Source organism: Balaenoptera borealis (assembly GCF_965194805.1).
Source record: "Balaenoptera borealis genome assembly, contig: HAP1_SCAFFOLD_1444, whole genome shotgun sequence".
Taxonomy (NCBI): Eukaryota; Metazoa; Chordata; class Mammalia; order Artiodactyla; family Balaenopteridae; genus Balaenoptera; species Balaenoptera borealis.
This window is the reverse complement of record NW_028122780.1, coordinates 71,110-94,593: the sequence shown is the minus strand read 5'-3', so window position 1 is coordinate 94,593 and position 23,484 is coordinate 71,110. Positions and strand designations below refer to the sequence as shown.

The 23,484-nt window shown below is 47.9% G+C and overlaps 1 protein-coding gene across 1 annotated transcript in view; it reads left to right on the top strand.

Annotated features, from left to right (window-relative positions):
- LOC309622063 (uncharacterized protein) overlaps positions 1–23,484 on the top strand; it is a gene marked incomplete at both ends in the record, with an annotated part of 54,283 nt that overhangs the window by 18,579 nt on the left and 12,220 nt on the right. The window contains 6 exon segments of the mRNA XM_082409251.1: positions 1–166; positions 224–370; positions 17,100–17,707; positions 17,713–17,919; positions 17,923–17,941; positions 18,083–18,313. Coding sequence (XP_082265377.1) covers positions 1–166; positions 224–370; positions 17,100–17,707; positions 17,713–17,919; positions 17,923–17,941; positions 18,083–18,313 — 1,378 coding nt within the window.

Sequence of the window (23,484 nt, the reverse complement as noted above, 5' to 3'; positions counted from 1 at the left end):
GTGAAAAAGGCCCTTTCTAAACAAGAAATGCAATCTGCTGGATCACAGAGAGGTCGTGGAGGTGGATCTGGCAACTTTATGGGTCGTGGAGGAAACTTTGGAGGTGGTGGAGGTAACTTTGGCCGTGGTGGAAACTTTGGTGGAAGAGGAGGCTATGGTGGTGGAGGTGGTGGCAGCAGAGGTAGTTATGGAGGAGGTGATGGTGGATAAAACGGATTTGGAGGCGACGGTGGTAACGATGGTGGTGGTCCTGGTTACAGTAGTAGAGGAGGCTATGGTGGTGGTGGACCAGGATATGGAAACCAAGATGGTGGATATGGTGGCGGTGGTGGAGGATATGATGCTTACAATGAAGGAGGAAATTTTGGAGGTAACTATGGTGGTGGTGGTGGGAGCTATAATGATTTTGGAAATTATAGTGGACAACAGCAATCAAATTATGGACCCATGAAGGGGGGCAGTTTTGGTGGAAGAAGCTCGGGAAGTCCCTATGGTGGTGGTTATGGATCTGGTGGTGGAAGTGGTGGATATGGTAGCAGAAGGTTCTCAAAACTCAGAAGAAAAGGGCTACAGTTCTTAGCAGGAGAGAGAGCGAGGAGTTGTCAGGAAAGCTGCAGGTTACTTTGAGACAGTCGTCCCAAATGCATTAGAGGAACTGTAAAAACCTGCCGCAGAAGGAACGATGATCCATAGTCAGAAAAGTTACTGCAGCTTAAACAGGAAACCCTTCTTGTTCAGGACTGTCCTAGCCACAGTTTGCAAAAAGTGCAGCTATTGATTCATGCAACGGAGGGTCAATTAGATGTACATTCCTGAGGTCTTTTATCTGTTGTAGCTTTGTCTTTTTCTTTTCATTACATCAGGTATATTGCCCTGTAAATTGTGGTAGTGGTACCAGGAATAAAAAATTAAGGAATTTTAAACTTTTCAATATTTGTGTAGTTCAGTTTTTCTACATTTTAGTACAGAAACTTTAACAAAATGCAGTTTTGAAGGTGTTTCCTTGTGAGTTAACAAGTAAAGAAGATCATTGTTCATTAATATTTTGTATGAATTTTGCTAAAGTTAACTGTAAAGAAACACCTGCTGACTTGCAGTTTAAGGGGATCTATTCTCCCCATTTCCAAACCATGAAATGAATGGGCTCTGACATGTGGAGAGAATAGATATTTGTATGTTTGCAATGTGTGTTTTAGATAATAGAATTGGGTATTTAAATTAGCATATTTGTGAATTTAATAGCTTTAAGATTTACTTCAAATGAAAAATCTCAGAATTCAAAAAAAAAAAAACAAAAGAACAGAGCTGGGAGCGCGATTGGCGCTGCCTGCGGGGGAGGAGCGCCGCCGCCGCGAGCTGGGAGCTCGCTTGGCACTGCCTGCGGGGGAGGAGCGCCGCCGCCGCCGCCGCCGCCGCGAGCTGGATTGGCGCTGCCTGCGGGGGAGGAGCGCCGCCGCGGCCGCCGCCGCGAGCTGGGAGCTCGTTTGGCGCTGCCTGCGGGGGAGGAGCGCCGCCGCCGCCGCCGCCGCGAGCTGGGAGCTCCATTGGCGCTGCCTGCGGGGGAGGAGCGCCGCCGCCGCCGCCGCCGCCGCCGCCGCCGCCGCGAGCTGGGAGCTCGACTGGCGCTCCCTGCGGGGGAGGAGCGCCGCCGCCGCCGCCGCCGCGAGCTGGGAGCTCGATTGGCGCTGCCTGTGGGGGAGGAGCGCCGCCGCCGTCGCCGCCGCGAGCTGGGAGCTCGCTTGGCGCTGCCTGCGGGGGAGGAGCGCCGCCGCCGCGAGCTGGGAGCTCGCTTGGCACTGCCTGCGGGGGAGGAGCGCCGCCGCCGCCGCCGCCGCCGCCGCCGCCGCCGCGAGCTGGATTGGCGCTGCCTGCGGGGGAGGAGCGCCGCCGCCGCCGCCGCCGCGAGCTGGGAGCTCGTTTGGCGCTGCCTGCGGGGGAGGAGCGCCGCCGCCGCCGCCGCGAACTGGGAGCTCGATTGGCGCTGCCCTGCGGGGGAGGAGCGCCGCCGCCGCCGCCGCCACCGCCGCCGCCGCCACGAGCTGGGAGCTCGATTGGCGCTGCCTGCGGGGGAGGAGCGCCGCCGCCGCGAGCTGGGAGCTCGATTGGCGCTGCCTGCGTGGGAGGAGCGCCGCCGCCGTCGCCGCCGCGAGCTGGGAGCTCGGTTGGCGCTGCCTGCGGGGGAGGAGCGCCGCCGCCGCCGCCGCGAGCTGGGAGCTCGACTGGCGCTCCCTGCGGGGGAGGAGCGCCGCCGTCGCCGCCGCGAGCCGGGAGCTCGATTGTCGCTGCCTGCGGGGGAGGAGCGCCGCCGCCGCGAGCTGGGAGCTCGCTTGGCACTGCCTGCGGGGGAGGAGCGCCGCCGCCGCCGCCGCCGCCGCGAGCTGGATTGGCGCTGCTTGCGGGGGAGGAGCGCCGCCGCCGCCGCCGCGAGCTGGGAGCTCGATTGGCGCTGCCTGCGGGGGAGGAGCGCCGCCGCCGTCGCCGCCGCGAGCTGGGAGCTCGATTGGCGCTGCCTGCGTGGGAGGAGCGCCGCCGCCGTCGCCGCCGCGAGCTGGGAGCTCGATTGGCGCTGCCTGCGTGGGAGGAGCGCCGCCGCCGCCGCCGCCCCCGCCGTCGCAGTCGTCGTGAGTGAAGAAGCGCCTCGGTGACGCCTGGTGAGGGCCCTCGCCGACGCCTGGGCTTACCTGCCGCCCGGCCAGCTCCGCTCGTTTCCCGTCCCCCGCGGCCCGGCGCGGGGCAGGCCTGCCAGGGCCATGGAGGACGAGGTGGTCCGCATTGCCAAGAAGATGGACAAGATGGTGCAGAAGAAAAACGCGGTGAGCGCGGCGGGCGGCGCGGGCCGGAGGGAGGCCGGGCGGCGGGCGGGGGCCAGTCGGCCTGAGGGGGCTCCCGGCCCGCGGTGAGCGCGGCGGGTGCTGCGAGACGGCGGCGAGGCCCGCGCTCTGGGGAGGGGTTCCTGGGGAGGGGGGAGCTTCGTGTCCCGCGGCCGCGTCCCGGGCAGGGGTTCTGGGGGGCGTCCTGTCCCGCAGCTGCGTCCCGGGCAGGGGTCTGGGGGGCGTCCTGTCCCGCAGCTGCGTCCCGGGCAGGGGTTCTGGGGGGCGTCCTGTCCCGCGGCCGCGTCCCGGGGAGGGGGTCCTGGGGGGGTCCCGGGGAGGGCGTCCGGTCCCGCGGCCACCGGCGCTGGGATCCGCCCTGGGCGCCCGAGGCCCCTCGTGATTAGCGCAGCCCGGTAAACTCTATGGAGGCATCCTCCTCATTATTTTAAACGTGACGGTGGTAAAGCCTCGCTGGTTTAGCTGAAGAGTGCAGAGAGCCCTCCCTGTTTGAAAGAATTGGTTCTCTTTCCCGGGCTCATTGGCCAGCAGCGAGAAAACAACATCAAACAGAGGTTTGTGATCAGTTTTAGACATGAAACTGTTCAAGCAAAACGTGAATTTCCTGGATCTTATTTTTGAGGAAGGCTGAACATTCCCTTGATTGTCTCAACTCCCCTGCATGTTTGCTTAGCAATTAAAAAAGGTGAACTACGCCAGTGTACTTGGCAAGTTGCTAAACTTTTTGGAAAAAGTGGATCTTGTTAGGCCGCGGAGTGCGGGGAGCTGTGTTTAAGGCATTGCCGCCGACGAGGCTGTGCTGCCGGCTGGATTTGGACACATGTCGTTGCTGGTCCTCTCAGTGGTTTACAGTTGCTACCGGTGGCGTTTTCTGTCACTGATAACGTGTGCACGTGAACGTGGTCTCTTGCGGTTTGTATGAGGTGCTCCAGTTTCTGCATTTCTTTCCACCTGTGTGGGCCACTCTCAGTCCCTTGCTTCCGAGTCGTCTGTATTTTCAGCTAAACTTCTGAAATTCTAAGTCCAACGAATGTGAAGGAGAGAAGGGCTGCTCTGATTTGCACAGCACTTTGGAGTTACAAAGCGTTTGTGCAGAATTCTTTGGGGACTCACGACAGCTGTGTTGCATTCATTTTACAGAATAAGAAACTGAGTCAGACCAAGCAGTTCACCTCCTTAAATGAAGTGTGCGTTGTGGATTAAGCCAGGACCCGAGTTTTCTGCTGGGCAGCATGCAGAAGTAGTGTTAAACACCGAATTCTTAAGACTTCAGACTTGGTGTGCGCCTCTTTTCCTTTAACAGGTGCATTGCCCGGCGTGTAATTTCATACCCTGTTCATCTGTCTTTGCAATTTTGGCTTTTTAAAGGATTTCCTGTTTGTTTTCTGTTGCAGACGTTGCCGGTGCCATTTATTGTTTCTGTTGATACAGGCCTTTCATTCCTCACTGCAAGTGATGAGTTCTGTATATTTGATTGGCTGAACGTTTCTGTTATTCTGTTTAAACTGGCAAGTTTTTTTTCTTTGCCTAGAGAACCCTAGACTCCCCTAGTAGAAGCTGGCTCCTAGGGAAAAAGGCCGTTTCTTGGGTAATTTTTTTCTCGAACTCAGGCTATAAAATGTGTACCTTTTAATCATCTAGTGCACTAGGTGTTTTTGTTTGTTTCCTTTCCTTGAAATAGACGTTTCCTAGAAATGAGGAATTCCTTAGTGAGCAAGTATGGAGAAGACCAGTTTGTATTTATCTGCAGTTCTCAAATTATAAACATATAATGCGTCAGCAGGAGAATGAGGATAAGCTCCACAGATGATCCTCAAGTCTCACTTTTCTTTTCAAATCTTATATTTCTAGTAGTACAGAACTTTACCAATATAAAAACTTGCCCCCCCCGCCCCCCAAAAAAAAGAACACAACTGCAGGAAAGAACAAAGAGCACTTAAAGTGTGTGTGTGTCTAATATATACATGTACATATACCCAGGTACATACACCTTTATATTTATATGTTATTTTGTAAATAAGTGACAATAATAATGTCTTGTGGAGATGTAGAACAGAAGTATACAACGAAAGCACAAACAGCAGGAGGGGCAAATGGAGTTAAACTGTTCAACCTCCATGGGATGGTTCCATGGAGGAGGCAGAGAGGGGGATGGGATCCTCGAAGAGCTGCTGAAGACCTTGCATTTTTTGCAGATCTCTTTAGAATGCTACTTGCATATTGTGCTCTCACTGAATGCACCTGGCTGAGCTATGGCACATTAGCACGGTAAACATTTGTCAGATTTGCCCTAGTCAGAAAATTTTCTATACCTGCCATCCTGCTTGGCACTTAAAAAAAAATTTTTTTTTTTTAAGCTCTCTATGATATAGGGATGATGGGTGAAGAAGGTAGGCTGCAGGGTAATATGTAGTATGTATGATCCCATTTTGATACAGTAAACAGAAAGTATTAAATGCATGCCTGTTTGTATGAGCAGTGAGTTTGCATGGTTATCTCAAGAGGGAGGGAATGGGACGGGTAGAGAAAGAGACTGACCACAGACTATTGTTTTACTTGTTACAAGAGGCATGTGTTGCCTTCATTTCTGATTAAACTTTTTGTGTCCAGATTATTGTAGGTTTACATGCAGTTGTAAGAAATAATAGTGCGATAGCTCCTGTGTGTCCTTTACCCAGTTTTCCCCAATGGTAACATCTTACAGAATCATAGTATACTGTCACAACCTGGGTATTGCCATTGACACAGTCAAGATAGAGAACATTTCCATCCCACAGGATCTCTCCTGATGCCATTTTATAGCCACTGCTGCTCCCCCACTCCCCACCAAATCATAGTGATCTGATAGTGCAGTGGATAAAGTTGCAATTAAAGTTTTTGTGCAGATGATCAAGGGAAAATACCCCCTGGGGAAGATGGCCCATCTCCCACTCCCCCGGCCCTATCTGTCCCTGGCAACCTGTCATTTCAAGAATGTTATGTGGGACTTCCCTGGTGGCGCAGCGGTTAAGAATCTGCCTGCCATTGCAGGGGACATGGGTTTGATCCCTTGTCCGGGAAGATCCCACATGCCGCGGAGCAGCTAAGCCCATGCGCCACAACGACTGAGCCTGCGCTTTAGAGCCCGGGAGCCACAACTACTGAGCCCACGTGCCACAACTACTGAAGCCCGCGTGCCTAGAGCCCGTGCTCTGCAACAAGAGAAGCCACCGCAGCGAGAAGCCCGCACACTGCAACAAAGAGTAGCCCCCGCTCGCCGCAACTAGAGAAAGCCCACACGCAGCAACGAAGACCCAACGCAGCCAAAAATAAAATAAATTAACTAATTAATTAAAAAAAAAGAATGTTATGTGAATAAAATCATATAGTGTGTAACCTTTTTTTTTTTTTAAGTAAAAAAAATTTTTTTTTGGCTGCGCTGCCGGTTGTGCGATCTTAGTTCCCCGACCAAGGATTGAACCCAGCCCAGGTAGTGAAAGTGCTGAGTGCTAAACACTGGACCGCCAGGGAATTCCCAGTATGCAACCTTTTGGATTGGCCTTTTTCAATCAGTGTAATTCCCTGGAGAGTCATCCAAATTGCATGAATCAACAGTGCTCCTCTTTTTTAAAAAAAATATTTATTTATTTATTTATTTGGCTGTGCGGGTCTTTAGTTGCAGCATGCGGGATCTAGTTCCCTGACCAGGGATGGAACCTGGGCCCCCTGCATTGAGAGTGCAGAGTCTTAACCGCTGGAACACCAGAGAGGTCCCAGTGCCGCTTTCTTTTTAATTGCTGAGTAGTATTCCATGGTTTGGCTGTACTTCAGTTTGTTTAATCACTTGCCCATTGAAGAACATCTGAGTTTTTTTCCCATTTCCTGACTATTACTGATAGAGATGCTGTGGACATTTGTGTACCTTTTTTTGTGCGAACATGCGTTCTCTGGGATAAATGCCGTAGGGTATGTGTTGCTTTTTTTGTTTTTTTTCCGGCTACGCTGTGCCACATGTGGGATCTTGGTTCCCCAATCAGGGATCGAGCCCGTGCCCCCTGCATTGGGAGCTTGGAGTCTTAACCACTGGACTGCCAGGGAAATTCCTGTATTGCTCCCCCCGCCCCACTTGATTGATTGATTGGTTGATTGGCTGTATTGGGTCTTAGTTGCGGCACGCGGGACCTTCGTTAAGGCATGTGGGATCTTTATTGTCGTTGCGGCGCACGGGCTCTTCGTTGCAGCATGAGAGCTTCTCTCTAGTTGTGGCGTGCGGGTTTTCTCTCTCTAGTTGTGGCACGTGGGCTCTGTAGTTGTGGCGTGCAGGCTCCAGAGCGCGTGGGCTCTGTAGTTTGCTGCACGTGGGCTACCTCATTGAGGTGTGCGAGCTCAGTAGTTTGGTGCGAGGGCTTAGTTGCCCCGCGGCATGTGGGATCTTAGTTCCCCGACCGGGAATCGAACCCGCGTCCCCTGCATTGCAGGACGGATTCTTTACCACTGAACCACCAGGGAAGTCCCTGTATTGCTTTTTTAAATTCAAAAAAAAAAAAAAGGAAAAGCAATTAGAGGTGAAACAACTAATTATATGATGGCCTTTCAAAGTACATATTCAAACCCTACATTCTTGGTGTACATAAGTTATTTATGTTGATTTGTGGTGTTTAGCTCTAGCAACAAGGCAATAATAATAACGCTGTAGTTTTCCTTGTTTCTTTCAACTGATGATCTGTGTATTTATTACAAATATTAATTAACACTCACAAGCTACCAGGAGGCAAGTAATGGTTAGCGCTGGTGTGGTTAACTCCTTTATAGATAGGGAGGTTGAGGCATGGGTATTGTGGAATTTGCCATGTTGAGGCATGGGTATTGTGGAATTTGCCTAAGGTTATATAGCACTGTGTTCTGACTCAGATTCATTCAGATTTATTCCTTCCCTTTCTGTCTCCTGAATTAACGCTTTGTAATTTTGACCTAGGTGTGAGGACACGAAAAGGGTTTTTTTCTGTATCTGAGGTTTAGTGCTTGTTTTATAGAAGCAATATAGTATAGTGGTTAGAGTAGGCACTTTAGCATCTGAGTTTTGTTTTTTTCTTAAGTCTTTAATGAATTTGTTACAATATTGCTTCTGTTTTATGTTTTGCACATGCCGGAAAGGTAATAGGCCTTGGCCCCTGGGCCTGGGCTTCGTCTCTTGTGCTGTCTCCTGTCCCTGTTGCCCCCGCGCGCTGGCCCGTCCGCGCTGTGCCAGGGGGTATTGGTCGTCTCGCGGCTCAGTTCACAGTAGCTGAAAGGGACTGTGTGTGATGGTCTCATTTCTGCCCATCGTTTTCAAAGGGAGGCTCTGGCCATTGCTCCTCGGGTAAAATGCAGAGGGAGTGCTTTTTAAGATGGGACTGTCAGTGTTGGGGACACTCCTTAATTACCAAAACGGAATCCCCTTCAGTTCCTCCAGCTGTGTTGTTTTGGCACAGAAGATGTGAGTAATAGGAACTGGAGCTAAGTTGGAGTGAAAAAACGCACCGGTCCCGCCGAATTTTCCATCGAAACAGTTGATTTGTGTTGTCTGTAGGAATTCTAAAGGGCGTACCGTTGCTTCCTAACCGGAGTCATTTGAGAGATCTACCTCTGTACGTTCAAATGATTAATTTTGAGACTTTGCTCATGTGTGCAGTAAACCCTTTAATTCCCTAAGACCTTCCTTTCCTCCATCTCCTACCCCATTAAGCCCGCTTCAGTTCATCTCCTGAATTTCTTTGGAATCTGTCAGCTCTCCCTCAACACCCTAATACTGAACTTGCCTGTGTGTTGCGATTAGGTCCTAACTAGTGTCCATATATCTTGTTTCCTTCCAATCCATTCTTCACACAAAAAACCTTCAAGGCAAGTTGGAACATTGCTCATAAACATCGCTCACAAACATTGTTTTGAGAATAGAAAACACAGTGTTTGTTGGCCTTTAAGACTCTGCGTGGTCTAGAATCCTCTCTGCTTCTCTAGCCCCATCTTGTGCCACTTGTGCCCTCACTTTCTATGCTTCAGATACACTGAATTAACCTTAGTTCTCACTCATCTGACAGAAGTCAGTTCAGATATTATTTTTCACTGTGATCCCTAGCATTAAGCAAGTTGATTATCACGTTTTGTATGAGGACTAAAACTAAACTGGGAAGTGGAAGAATTGAGTTTAAACTGTTTCAGTCAACACGCATGTATTAATGATACCTACATATTGAACACCGGGCTAGGTTTCATGAGGGATACAGAAGTTCTGGCCATCTCTGGTTTTGGATATCCCTTATTTGTTGAGACCTTTGCGTTGTTTGGTTGCCTTTTGTCTGTTTTCAAGATGGGAAAACAGGAACGAGGGAAGTATAGGTTATTACTAGGTGGGGTTGAACAAGTGGAGCAGCAAACTGCAAGGCAGAAAGAAGAGGGACGTACTATAGAGGGATATGATTTCCATTCTCAAGGCGCCTGCATCCTGTGCAGGGAGACAGCCTAACATAAAATGTGCCTAACAAAAAATATATTGACTTCTTACTAAAAATCTGCAGTTCATATAACCAAGGGGTTTATAACTTCTCCTTTAAAAGTGATATTCCTGGGACTTCCCTGGTGGTCCAGTGGTGAAGACTCTGCGCTTCCAATGCAGCAGGCGTGGGTTCAATTCCTGGTTGGGGAGCTAAGATCCCACATGCTGCGCAGCCAAAGAAATTTTTTTCAAAAGTTATACTCCTGTATTATTGAATTTAGTGGTTTAGATTTTGTTTTAATGTTAAGAAGATTTCAGTTTATTTACCAGGAACAAACAAAACATAATGTAAAAATAGTTTCCCAGAAACGATTTCCATCATTCTCTTCTTCCCTTTCTCCCGCAGACTGGTGTTTCATCTTTACAAGCTCTCTGTCTTTCCATAGGAAAGCTGTCTGGCTTGGAGGTTGCAATCCCAGGGAATTTTTCATCAGCGGGGAAGTCTCCATCACTACAGAGGGATCAAGGGAGAAGTCAGTCCCTGGTAAGTGAGATGCTCCCCCTAAACACCAACACAGCAGTCGTGTACCTTTTAAGGGGTTCAAGGGCAAGATGGGCAAGGCATTTCTACTAACTCTTCTTAAGGACCATGGACAGTGCCGTAAGCTACGAGGTAAGCGGTGACTGTTGTAGTTCTTACTGGTGATCCTTTCCTGTCACTGATTCTCGGCTTTCTTTGTATTTCATAGGACTGTTGTCAGTCCAATAGAAAATGAGTCTTATTTTTAAAAAACTGAAATGTTTTACAAAGCCTAGCATTCTCATATAGAGTCCTTTCAATTCTCCCCACTTTCCCAAGAGGCTATGAACGCTTCACACCATGAACTAGGAGAGGGGGTAGAGCCCTTTCTGATGAAATACATCAACAAAGACAGAGTCTTAGCCTGCTTGCTCTCTGGACAGGATCTCGGACTACAAGGTCTTCAATCCTGGTATAAATGAAGGAAGTGAGGACAGTTCAACTGGCACTCTCATAACAAGAGTTGTGAAACACCTTCCAAAGAGACTATAGCAGTAGATGAGGGAAGGGAGTGCTACAGTGTGGTAGTACAGGGGGAATGATCGGCTACAGCAGTGAAAAATGTGGTACCTATTGGTGTGCTCTCGGGGTTCTTGTACATGTAGCATAGATGACCTTTACAGTGGCCCTCTCACCTTCCCACCTGCATTAGGTGTTCTTTTTTTTTTAAATTTATGTTTATTTATTTATTTATTGTTTGAACTTATTTATTCTATGTGTTTATTTTTTTGGCTGCACTGGGTCTTCATTGCTGTGCACGGGCTTTCTCTAGTTGGCGGCTAGCGGGGGCTACTCTTGGTTGCGGTGTGCGGGCGTCTCATCGCGGTGGCGTCTATTGTTGCGGAGCATGCGCTCTAGGCGCGTGGGCTTCGGTAGTTGCGGCTCACGGGCTCTAGAATGCAGGCTCAGTAGTTGTGGCACATGGGCTTAGTTGCTCCACGGCATGTGGGATCTTCGCAGACCAGGGCTCGAACCCGTGTCCCCCGCATTGCATTGGCAGGTGGATTCTTAACCACTGCGCCACCAGGGAAGCCCTATTCTGTATACTTTTAAAATATTTTTTAAAATTTTACTTCTGAATCCACAGAGTTAAAAATCTTTTATTATTAAACCAAATAATATTTCTCTTTTAAAGGAGTCCTTTCTACCAAGTACCTGTATGTAAAGGTAAGACCGTGAACTGTGGGCTCTATGTAGACCGATCCATTTGATGTCAGAAGAGGTATAAAATACACTTTCACAGTTGGATTTCCTCTCCTGTGCTCTGCCACCAACATGAAAACAGCATACCCAGAGTAGCCTGGGTTTCAGTACAAGGCATGTGGAACAGACCCAAACCGTTTTTGCATCCTGATGCCAAACTCCAACTGACTCATAAGCCCATGAGTGAGGAAAGCAAATGTCTGTTGTTACGAAGCACTGAGATTTTCGAGGTTCTTATACAGTATCACGGTGGCAATAGGTAACTGACACATTAAAGGTGTTCTGTGTGATATTGATTAGACTATACATTTGGGGGGCATAATTTTATATCACAATAAAAATGTATAAGATATATAACCATCTCGGGTTTCCCTGATAGCGCAGTGGTTAAGAATCCGCCTGCCAATGCAGGGGACACGGGTGCCAGCCCTGGTCCGGGAAGATCCCCCATGCCGCGGAGCAACTAAGCCCATGTGCCACAACTACTGAGCCTGCGCTCTAGAGCCCGCGAGCCACAACTACTGAGCCCATGCACCGAAGCCCACGCGCCTAGAGCCCGTGCTCCACCACAAGAGAAGCCACCGCAATGAGAAGCCCGTGCACCGCAACGAAGAGTAGCCCCCGCTCGCCGCAACTAGAGAAAGGCTGCACGCAGCGATGAAGACCCAACACAGCCAAAAATAAAATAAATAAAAGTAAAAAAAAAAAAAAGAAAAGAAATATAACCATTTCAACATATAAATGTATTTATTCAAATTAAATTCAGTGCAATTTACATGTGGAACTAAGCAATTTTCTTTATACATTTAGGCATATTCCATTTATACCTACAGACAGATAAACTTTTTGCACAAGTAGGAAAACTTAAAATATATTTTGAATAGATTTGTACAAACTGTTGAATACTTTAAAATTAGTAATTGAAAGTTCCCACCCTCATTTGGAGGTAGAATGGGAACTTAACTTTCCAGTTACTGGTCTGAAAAAGAAAATAACTTGCTATAATTTTGAATGTTATATAGTATAAGCACTATAAAAATATCACTGTCATGATAGCATAGGAACACTCTAAATGTAGACCTTATGGTAGAAATTGCTAGCTGTTCACCAAAACTCATTTCTTCTTCATCCTGGAAAGCACAGCTAAACTATTCCTAGTCAGTGGAAAGTGATGTGGGCCACACCTAGGCCTAGCCCATAAAAGCCTCCCAACATGTGCTCCTCCATGCTTTTCGTCCCTTCCAGTTGACTATGATGATGAATCCAAGGTTCCATGTTTTAAAGAAAGCAGAGTCACAGTCAACCTGGGTCCCTGCTCAACGTTTCTTGAGCAAGAAATAGACTGGTATTGTGTTTGCTATCTGTTCACTGTATCATGCAAAACAATAGTAAAAGAAACAATGCCAAATAGTTATCTACCTCCCTAAAATTGAACCTCTATAGTTTTTATGTTTTCATGAACTACTTGCATTCTTATGACAAGTATTATGAGTTGAAAATACGTCAGCCACAAGTAGCATGAGTTTCACATAGGTTGTTAACTTCACTAGAAATTGAAGTAAAAACATAATAAATTATATTCTCTTCATAGCTATGTAAATAAAAGATGTTTTAATCATGTACAACCTAATGCTTAAAATTAAAATTAGGTTTTCTAACTAGAAAGACCCAATCAAGAAATTTCTTAGTTAATGACACACAAAAGTTGGTAATGTGACCTAAAATTCTCTTACCATCTGTGCCATGAAGAACAGTAATCTGTTGGACTGAAGATGATGAAGCAAACTTGACAGGAACTTTGCCCAACTTCTGTGTACTGAGGTCTGGAATATCATGTCCACGATCTTCAGCATTAACAAAAATCTCAGATGAAAACATGGTTTTTCCTGGACTCTCTGTTGTTATCTGAGTGACTGCATCAGATGATAATTTTCCAGAGAAGGGAGAAAACGGGGTCTTAATCTCCTTTGGTGATCTGAACAAAAAAGAGAAAGCACACAGCAGGTCATATCCTTGGCTTATCAAATACTGTAATTTCTTTCCAAATGTGGCTTCAATATTTTTTGGAGACACATCCAACTCAAATGGTTAAGTTATTTCTGCAGTACCCTGTGCTTTTTTACATACTTATTACAGGGTGATCATGCATGAGTTTACTTTTACTTATTTTAAAATCTACTTTTATTTTGGATTTAGAATGCTATTATATAAGGAAAGGGTACTTTTCAGTTGAAGTGGAAAGATATCCATTAAAAAATAATTACTGGAAGTCCACTATAAATTAGGGGACTATGCTAAACGCATAGAGTGTACAAAAATAAAAAAGAAACAGAGCCTTTCCTCAAAAAGTTTATATGTCAGTGGGGGAACCAGAGGTTTTTAAGGTTGTAATTATGTATATAGATTATAAAGAATCCATATTAAAACATAATGGAGTAAATAAATGAGTGTATAAATAAATAAATAATAGGAGGGAGGGAGAAGACAAATCTTGCCAACAGAAGAATTCCATATGTAGGTAACCTCCCCCCCGCCCCCCCCCGGCATCCATCTCCTCCCCAAGGAGGTGGAGGTGAAGCTTAATCTTCCCCTTAAGTCCAGTCCTGGGCTGGCCTTAATGATTGAATTCCAGAGACAGTATAAAATGGGAGAAAAAGTAACTTTACAGTGGAGAAACCAAGCAAACACCATGTTATGCAAGTGATGATGTTTCACATCACCAGTGATGTCACGGAGACACTACATACTCTCTGTTATGATGTGATGAGACGGTTACTTCGCTTCTGCGGTATTCTTTGTCAAAACCTATAACTCCAGTCGAATCATGAGAAAAACATCAGCCAAACCCAGACTGAGAACAATTCTACAAAATATCAGACAAATATTCCTCAAGACTGTCAAAATCATGAAAAACAAGGAAGGAATGAGGAACTGTCATAGACCAGAGAAGACTAAGGAGACATGACAACTAACTAAGTGGAATGTGATATACTGGATTGGGTCCTAGAACAGAAAAAGGTCATTAACAGGAAAACTGGTGAAATCCAAAAAAAGTCTTAAGTTTAGTTAATAGTAATGTATAAATGTTGGCTTTTTAATTTTGAAAAATATACTATGGTAGTATAAGATGTTAGCAATAGGAAAAACTGGGAGAGAGGTAAAGGGAACTCTGTTTGTATCTTTTCTGCAGATTTGAAATTATTTGAAAATGAAAAAGGTCATTTTTAAAAAATGGAGTAATACTGTATTGTATTATATCACAGAAGAAGAAGACCTTTTAAAAGGTCTTTTAAATCTCTACCCTCTATATACTATTCACTAATTAAAAGGACAATTATGAGAAAAGAAAATAGGCCCATCTCCCTTATGTATACAGAAGCAAAAATCATACACAAAATGTTAGACAATCAAATGTAGAGTGTGTGAGTGAGTGAATGTGTGTGTGTGTGTGTGTGTGTGTGTGTGTGTGTGTGTGTGAATTCCTACCAAGTTGTTTTACTCCAGAAATGCAAGGTGAGTTAACATTCAAATATCAATAAATGTCATGCACCACATCCATAAAATAAAGGAGAAAATGTATATGATCATATCAGTATAGTCAGATAAAGCATTTGATAAAATTCAATAATTATGTATGATTAAAAACTCATAGCAAAGGGAAACTACAAAAAACTTTAGAGCCACCATCCTATTTATAGTGAAATGTGGAGAACGTCCACTGTAAGATTAGGAACAAAATAAGAATGCCAACTCTTACCTTTTCTATTCAACCTATTAGTAAAAGTATTAAATGGCATTAGCAGTAAGGCAGGAAAAAGAAATCAGAAATATAAGGCTAAGAAAGGAAGAAATCATACTGTCACTTTCCATAGTTGATATAATTAAGGATACAGAAAATCCAAAACCATCTACAGATAACTTATTAGAATATCAGTTAGTTTTTAGAAGAGTTGCCAGATAAGAGACCAAACATTAAAAAATTCCACTAACATTTTTCTGTGTCTGAAAAGTTATAAAATTAAAAACTAAAAAATATGCCATCTACATTATCATCAAAACATCATATACCTAATAATAAGTGTAATAAAAAATGTAAGAACCCTATTAGAATAGAAAACTATTGATATATCATAGAGAGAAATTAAAGGTGATCTAAATAGGATTTCTGCTTTGAGGCAGGATGTATAGGCATACCTCACTTTATTGCACTTCACTTTATTGTACCTTGCAGATAATGCTTTTTTTTTTTTTTTTTTTTTTTTTTTTTTTTTTACAAATTGAAGGTTTGTGGCAACCCTGTGTCAAGCAGCTCTACTGGTGGTGCCATTTTTCCAACAGCATTTGCTCACTTCGTGTCTCTATGTCATGTTTTGGTAAGTCTCACAATATTTCAAACTTTTTCACTATTATACTTGTTACATGATCTGTGATCAGTGATCTTTGATGTTACTATTGCAAAAAGATTACAGCTTGCTGAAGGCTCAGATGATGGGTAGCATTCTTAAAGTCTACTTTCAAATTAAGATATGTACTTTTTTTAGACATAATGCTATTGCACACTTAATAGACTACAGTATAGCATAAACATAACTTGTACATGCACTGGGAAACCAAACAACTCGTGTGACTTGCTTTCTTATGATATTCTCCTTATTGTGGTGTCTGGGACCAAAGCCATATCTCCATAATAATATGCCTGCACTAGGTAGGCACAGGCCATCACTCCTGCTGCAACGAGCAAACAAACTTGAATAAAAGATCATCGAGCTAAGGAAGCAATCAAGAAACAATATCAACTAATATGCTAGAGAGGGACATTTAGAGATTTGGAGCAGGGGTTTGGTGTAGGGAGACATACTCCACTGGAAAAGAGAAATCACCATATCTTTTGATGAACTCATTTGCTGGCATGATGGAGTGAAATCTAGCAGAATGTCAAGCCGATTTCCCCCACAGGACATTTCCTTAGTGTCAGGGTGGTATAGGATGATGGGGGACTGAGCCAAGAAAGCAGAGTGAAATTTCCTGCACAGTCATGGCACTAACAAACCAAATCCCGCTAGATAAAGGGGCCTGTGACAATCATTAGGTCTCCTCTTCAAGACATTTGCCAGTTTTTGAACCTATATAAAGCAGGAAGCTAAATACCTAATGCCTGAGGGAGAGAACTTTCCAAAGTGAGGAATTAGAGACCTACCAGACTCACAGTAAAAACCCAGAAGTGCCATCCCCAAGAAGGGGGCTGAGTCAGAAAAAGTGAAGTCATCTGCAATGTTTCAGTGTTTATGAGACAAATTTTCACTGAGAAAGTGTAACGGCAACAAATACATAGCTGGTCTCTCCTTACATTTGCCATACTCTGAAGCTGTGAGAACTGAGAGCCTAAAGAGCTGAATTCAAACATCTGAAAGACTGAAGTCAATAACTGACTGTATTTATTGAAGAATCAAAGACCTGTCAGGCTCACAGCAAAAATCCAGGGAGGCCACAAATTAGGAAAAATCATAGGTAGGATGAGACAACTAAAGCTCCAACCCAGTTCTGACCTAGTAAAATTCCTGAAATGACTGAAATGATCAGCCACTCTGATTAACAGAGAAAAGGGTAAATCTTCTCTGGTGCAAAGTAATAGCATCTTCAGTCTCTATGAATTTTTTATTCACCACGTCCAGCACACAATCAAAAATTATGAAATTCCTGAAGCAGGAAAAAGTGACTAAAACTTAAGACAAAAAAAAAAACAAAAAAAAAAAACCAAGAAAAATTGATTTAGAGGGAATTCAGATTCTGGAGTTAGCACAGAACTTTAAAATGACTATATTGAGAGTAAAAGATGGGGATTAATAGATTAAAATATGGAGAATCTCAACAGAAAATTGGAATCAATTTTAAAAAATCAAATACAGATAAATGAAAAATAAGAAAACTGATCCCCAGCAGACCTTAGGGAATACTAGAAGAAATTTTTTTGGGCTGAAGTAAAATGGCCCAACATAGAACAGAGCTGGGCTCTCGGTCCCATATTGAACTCGAGTTGGAAGAGGCGAGTCCGGTCTCAAAACGGAGGTAAAACCGCCGCCCGGTCGCCCCCAGCCCGACTCCGGCCGCCGCCGCCGCCGGGGGGAGGAGGGCCATGATCCAAAGGAACCAGAACAGTTGAGAAAACTGTTTATTGGTGGTCTGAGCTTTGAAACTACAGACGATAGCTTAAGAGAACATTTTGAGAAATGGGGCACACTTACAGATTGTGTGGTGATGAGAGACCCCCAGACAAACCGTTCCAGGGGCTTTGGTTTTGTGACTTACTCTTGGGTTGAAGAGGTGGATGCAGCAATGTGTGCTCGACCACACAAGGTTGATGGGCGTGTAGTGGAACCAAAGAGAGCTGTTTCTAGAGAGGATTCTGTAAAGCCTGGTGCCCGTCTAACAGTGAAGAAAATTTTTGTTGGTGGTATTAAAGAAGATACAGAAGAATGTAATTCGAGAGACTACTTTGAAAAGTATGGCAAGATTGAAACCATAGGAGTTATGGAAGACAGGCAGAGTGGAAAAAAGAGAGGATTTGCTTTTGTAACTTTTGATGATCATGATACAGTTGATAAAATTGTTGTTCAGAAATACCACACTATTAATGGGCATAATTGTAAGTGAAAAAGGCCCTTTCTAAACAAGAAATGCAATCTGCTGGATCACAGAGAGGTCGTGGAGGTGGATCTGGCAACTTTATGGGTCGTGGAGGAAACTTTGGAGGTGGTGGAGGTAACTTTGGCCGTGGTGGAAACTTTGGTGGAAGAGGAGGCTATGGTGGTGGAGGTGGTGGCAGCAGAGGTAGTTATGGAGGAGGTGATGGTGGATAAAACGGATTTGGAGGCGACGGTGGTAACGATGGTGGTGGTCCTGGTTACAGTAGTAGAGGAGGCTATGGTGGTGGTGGACCAGGATATGGAAACCAAGATGGTGGATATGGTGGCGGTGGTGGAGGATATGATGCTTACAATGAAGGAGGAAATTTTGGAGGTAACTATGGTGGTGGTGGTGGGAGCTATAATGATTTTGGAAATTATAGTGGACAACAGCAATCAAATTATGGACCCATGAAGGGGGGCAGTTTTGGTGGAAGAAGCTCGGGAAGTCCCTATGGTGGTGGTTATGGATCTGGTGGTGGAAGTGGTGGATATGGTAGCAGAAGGTTCTCAAAACTCAGAAGAAAAGGGCTACAGTTCTTAGCAGGAGAGAGAGCGAGGAGTTGTCAGGAAAGCTGCAGGTTACTTTGAGACAGTCGTCCCAAATGCATTAGAGGAACTGTAAAAACCTGCCGCAGAAGGAACGATGATCCATAGTCAGAAAAGTTACTGCAGCTTAAACAGGAAACCCTTCTTGTTCAGGACTGTCCTAGCCACAGTTTGCAAAAAGTGCAGCTATTGATTCATGCAACGGAGGGTCAATTAGATGTACATTCCTGAGGTCTTTTATCTGTTGTAGCTTTGTCTTTTTCTTTTCATTACATCAGGTATATTGCCCTGTAAATTGTGGTAGTGGTACCAGGAATAAAAAATTAAGGAATTTTAAACTTTTCAATATTTGTGTAGTTCAGTTTTTCTACATTTTAGTACAGAAACTTTAACAAAATGCAGTTTTGAAGGTGTTTCCTTGTGAGTTAACAAGTAAAGAAGATCATTGTTCATTAATATTTTGTATGAATTTTGCTAAAGTTAACTGTAAAGAAACACCTGCTGACTTGCAGTTTAAGGGGATCTATTCTCCCCATTTCCAAACCATGAAATGAATGGGCTCTGACATGTGGAGAGAATAGATATTTGTATGTTTGCAATGTGTGTTTTAGATAATAGAATTGGGTATTTAAATTAGCATATTTGTGAATTTAATAGCTTTAAGATTTACTTCAAATGAAAAATCTCAGAATTCAAAAAAAAAAAAACAAAAGAACAGAGCTGGGAGCGCGATTGGCGCTGCCTGCGGGGGAGGAGCGCCGCCGCCGCCGCGAGCTGGGAGCTCGATTGGCGCTCCCTGCGGGGGAGGAGCGCCGCCGCCGCCGCCGCCGCGAGCTGGGAGCTCGACTGGCGCTCCCTGCGGGGGAGGAGCGCCGCCGTCGCCGCCGCGAGCCGGGAGCTCGATTGTCGCTGCCTGCGGGGGAGGAGCGCCGCCGCCGCGAGCTGGGAGCTCGCTTGGCACTGCCTGCGGGGGAGGAGCGCCGCCGCCGCCGCCGCCGCCGCGAGCTGGATTGGCGCTGCCTGCGGGGGAGGAGCGCCGCCGCGGCCGCCGCCGCGAGCTGGGAGCTCGTTTGGCGCTGCCTGCGGGGGAGGAGCGCCGCCGCCGCCGCCGCCGCGAGCTGGGAGCTCCATTGGCGCTGCCTGCGGGGGAGGAGCGCCGCCGCCGCCGCCGCCGCCGCCGCCGCCGCCGCCGCCGCGAGCTGGGAGCTCGACTGGCGCTCCCTGCGGGGGAGGAGCGCCGCCGCCGCCGCCGCCGCGAGCTGGGAGCTCGATTGGCGCTGCCTGTGGGGGAGGAGCGCCGCCGCCGTCGCCGCCGCGAGCTGGGAGCTCGCTTGGCGCTGCCTGCGGGGGAGGAGCGCCGCCGCCGCGAGCTGGGAGCTCGCTTGGCACTGCCTGCGGGGGAGGAGCGCCGCCGCCGCCGCCGCCGCCGCCGCGAGCTGGATTGGCGCTGCCTGCGGGGGAGGAGCGCCGCCGCCGCCGCCGCCGCGAGCTGGGAGCTCGTTTGGCGCTGCCTGCGGGGGAGGAGCGCCGCCGCCGCCGCCGCGAACTGGGAGCTCGATTGGCGCTGCCCTGCGGGGGAGGAGCGCCGCCGCCGCCGCCGCCGCCGCCGCCGCCACGAGCTGGGAGCTCGATTGGCGCTGCCTGCGGGGGAGGAGCGCCGCCGCCGCGAGCTGGGAGCTCGATTGGCGCTGCCTGCGTGGGAGGAGCGCCGCCGCCGTCGCCGCCGCGAGCTGGGAGCTCGGTTGGCGCTGCCTGCGGGGGAGGAGCGCCGCCGCCGCCGCCGCGAGCTGGGAGCTCGACTGGCGCTCCCTGCGGGGGAGGAGCGCCGCCGTCGCCGCCGCGAGCCGGGAGCTCGATTGTCGCTGCCTGCGGGGGAGGAGCGCCGCCGCCGCGAGCTGGGAGCTCGCTTGGCACTGCCTGCGGGGGAGGAGCGCCGCCGCCGCCGCCGCCGCCGCGAGCTGGATTGGCGCTGCTTGCGGGGGAGGAGCGCCGCCGCCGCCGCGGCCGCGAGCTGGGAGCTCGATTGGCGCTGCCTGCGGGGGAGGAGCGCCGCCGCCGTCGCCGCCGCGAGCTGGGAGCTCGATTGGCGCTGCCTGCGTGGGAGGAGCGCCGCCGCCGTCGCCGCCGCGAGCTGGGAGCTCGATTGGCGCTGCCTGCGTGGGAGGAGCGCCGCCGCCGTCGCCGCCGCGAGCTGGGAGCTCGATTGGCGCTGCCTGCGTGGGAGGAGCGCCGCCGCCGCCGCCGCCCCCGCCGTCGCAGTCGTCGTGAGTGAAGAAGCGCCTCGGTGACGCCTGGTGAGGGCCCTCGCCGACGCCTGGGCTTACCTGCCGCCCGGCCAGCTCCGCTCGTTTCCCGTCCCCCGCGGCCCGGCGCGGGGCAGGCCTGCCAGGGCCATGGAGGACGAGGTGGTCCGCATTGCCAAGAAGATGGACAAGATGGTGCAGAAGAAAAACGCGGTGAGCGCGGCGGGCGGCGCGGGCCGGAGGGAGGCCGGGCGGCGGGCGGGGGCCAGTCGGCCTGAGGGGGCTCCCGGCCCGCGGTGAGCGCGGCGGGTGCTGCGAGACGGCGGCGAGGCCCGCGCTCTGGGGAGGGGTTCCTGGGGAGGGGGGAGCTTCGTGTCCCGCGGCCGCGTCCCGGGCAGGGGTTCTGGGGGGCGTCCTGTCCCGCAGCTGCGTCCCGGGCAGGGGTCTGGGGGGCGTCCTGTCCCGCAGCTGCGTCCCGGGCAGGGGTTCTGGGGGGCGTCCTGTCCCGCGGCCGCGTCCCGGGGAGGGGGTCCTGGGGGGGTCCCGGGGAGGGCGTCCGGTCCCGCGGCCACCGGCGCTGGGATCCGCCCTGGGCGCCCGAGGCCCCTCGTGATTAGCGCAGCCCGGTAAACTCTATGGAGGCATCCTCCTCATTATTTTAAACGTGACGGTGGTAAAGCCTCGCTGGTTTAGCTGAAGAGTGCAGAGAGCCCTCCCTGTTTGAAAGAATTGGTTCTCTTTCCCGGGCTCATTGGCCAGCAGCGAGAAAACAACATCAAACAGAGGTTTGTGATCAGTTTTAGACATGAAACTGTTCAAGCAAAACGTGAATTTCCTGGATCTTATTTTTGAGGAAGGCTGAACATTCCCTTGATTGTCTCAACTCCCCTGCATGTTTGCTTAGCAATTAAAAAAGGTGAACTACGCCAGTGTACTTGGCAAGTTGCTAAACTTTTTGGAAAAAGTGGATCTTGTTAGGCCGCGGAGTGCGGGGAGCTGTGTTTAAGGCATTGCCGCCGACGAGGCTGTGCTGCCGGCTGGATTTGGACACATGTCGTTGCTGGTCCTCTCAGTGGTTTACAGTTGCTACCGGTGGCGTTTTCTGTCACTGATAACGTGTGCACGTGAACGTGGTCTCTTGCGGTTTGTATGAGGTGCTCCAGTTTCTGCATTTCTTTCCACCTGTGTGGGCCACTCTCAGTCCCTTGCTTCCGAGTCGTCTGTATTTTCAGCTAAACTTCTGAAATTCTAAGTCCAACGAATGTGAAGGAGAGAAGGGCTGCTCTGATTTGCACAGCACTTTGGAGTTACAAAGCGTTTGTGCAGAATTCTTTGGGGACTCACGACAGCTGTGTTGCATTCATTTTACAGAATAAGAAACTGAGTCAGACCAAGCAGTTCACCTCCTTAAATGAAGTGTGCGTTGTGGATTAAGCCAGGACCCGAGTTTTCTGCTGGGCAGCATGCAGAAGTAGTGTTAAACACCGAATTCTTAAGACTTCAGACTTGGTGTGCGCCTCTTTTCCTTTAACAGGTGCATTGCCCGGCGTGTAATTTCATACCCTGTTCATCTGTCTTTGCAATTTTGGCTTTTTAAAGGATTTCCTGTTTGTTTTCTGTTGCAGACGTTGCCGGTGCCATTTATTGTTTCTGTTGATACAGGCCTTTCATTCCTCACTGCAAGTGATGAGTTCTGTATATTTGATTGGCTGAACGTTTCTGTTATTCTGTTTAAACTGGCAAGTTTTTTTTCTTTGCCTAGAGAACCCTAGACTCCCCTAGTAGAAGCTGGCTCCTAGGGAAAAAGGCCGTTTCTTGGGTAATTTTTTTCTCGAACTCAGGCTATAAAATGTGTACCTTTTAATCATCTAGTGCACTAGGTGTTTTTGTTTGTTTCCTTTCCTTGAAATAGACGTTTCCTAGAAATGAGGAATTCCTTAGTGAGCAAGTATGGAGAAGACCAGTTTGTATTTATCTGCAGTTCTCAAATTATAAACACATAATGCGTCAGCAGGAGAATGAGGATAAGCTCCACAGATGATCCTCAAGTCTCACTTTTCTTTTCAAATCTTATATTTCTAGTAGTACAGAACTTTACCAATATAAAAACTTGCCCCCCCCGCCCCCCAAAAAAAAGAACACAACTGCAGGAAAGAACAAAGAGCACTTAAAGTGTGTGTGTGTCTAATATATACATGTACATATACCCAGGTACATACACCTTTATATTTATATGTTATTTTGTAAATAAGTGACAATAATAATGTCTTGTGGAGATGTAGAACAGAAGTATACAACGAAAGCACAAACAGCAGGAGGGGCAAATGGAGTTAAACTGTTCAACCTCCATGGGATGGTTCCATGGAGGAGGCAGAGAGGGGGATGGGATCCTCGAAGAGCTGCTGAAGACCTTGCATTTTTTGCAGATCTCTTTAGAATGCTACTTGCATATTGTGCTCTCACTGAATGCACCTGGCTGAGCTATGGCACATTAGCACGGTAAACATTTGTCAGATTTGCCCTAGTCAGAAAATTTTCTATACCTGCCATCCTGCTTGGCACTTAAAAAAAAATTTTTTTTTTTTAAGCTCTCTATGATATAGGGATGATGGGTGAAGAAGGTAGGCTGCAGGGTAATATGTAGTATGTATGATCCCATTTTGATACAGTAAACAGAAAGTATTAAATGCATGCCTGTTTGTATGAGCAGTGAGTTTGCATGGTTATCTCAAGAGGGAGGGAATGGGACGGGTAGAGAAAGAGACTGACCACAGACTATTGTTTTACTTGTTACAAGAGGCATGTGTTGCCTTCATTTCTGATTAAACTTTTTGTGTCCAGATTATTGTAGGTTTACATGCAGTTGTAAGAAATAATAGTGCGATAGCTCCTGTGTGTCCTTTACCCAGTTTTCCCCAATGGTAACATCTTACAGAATCATAGT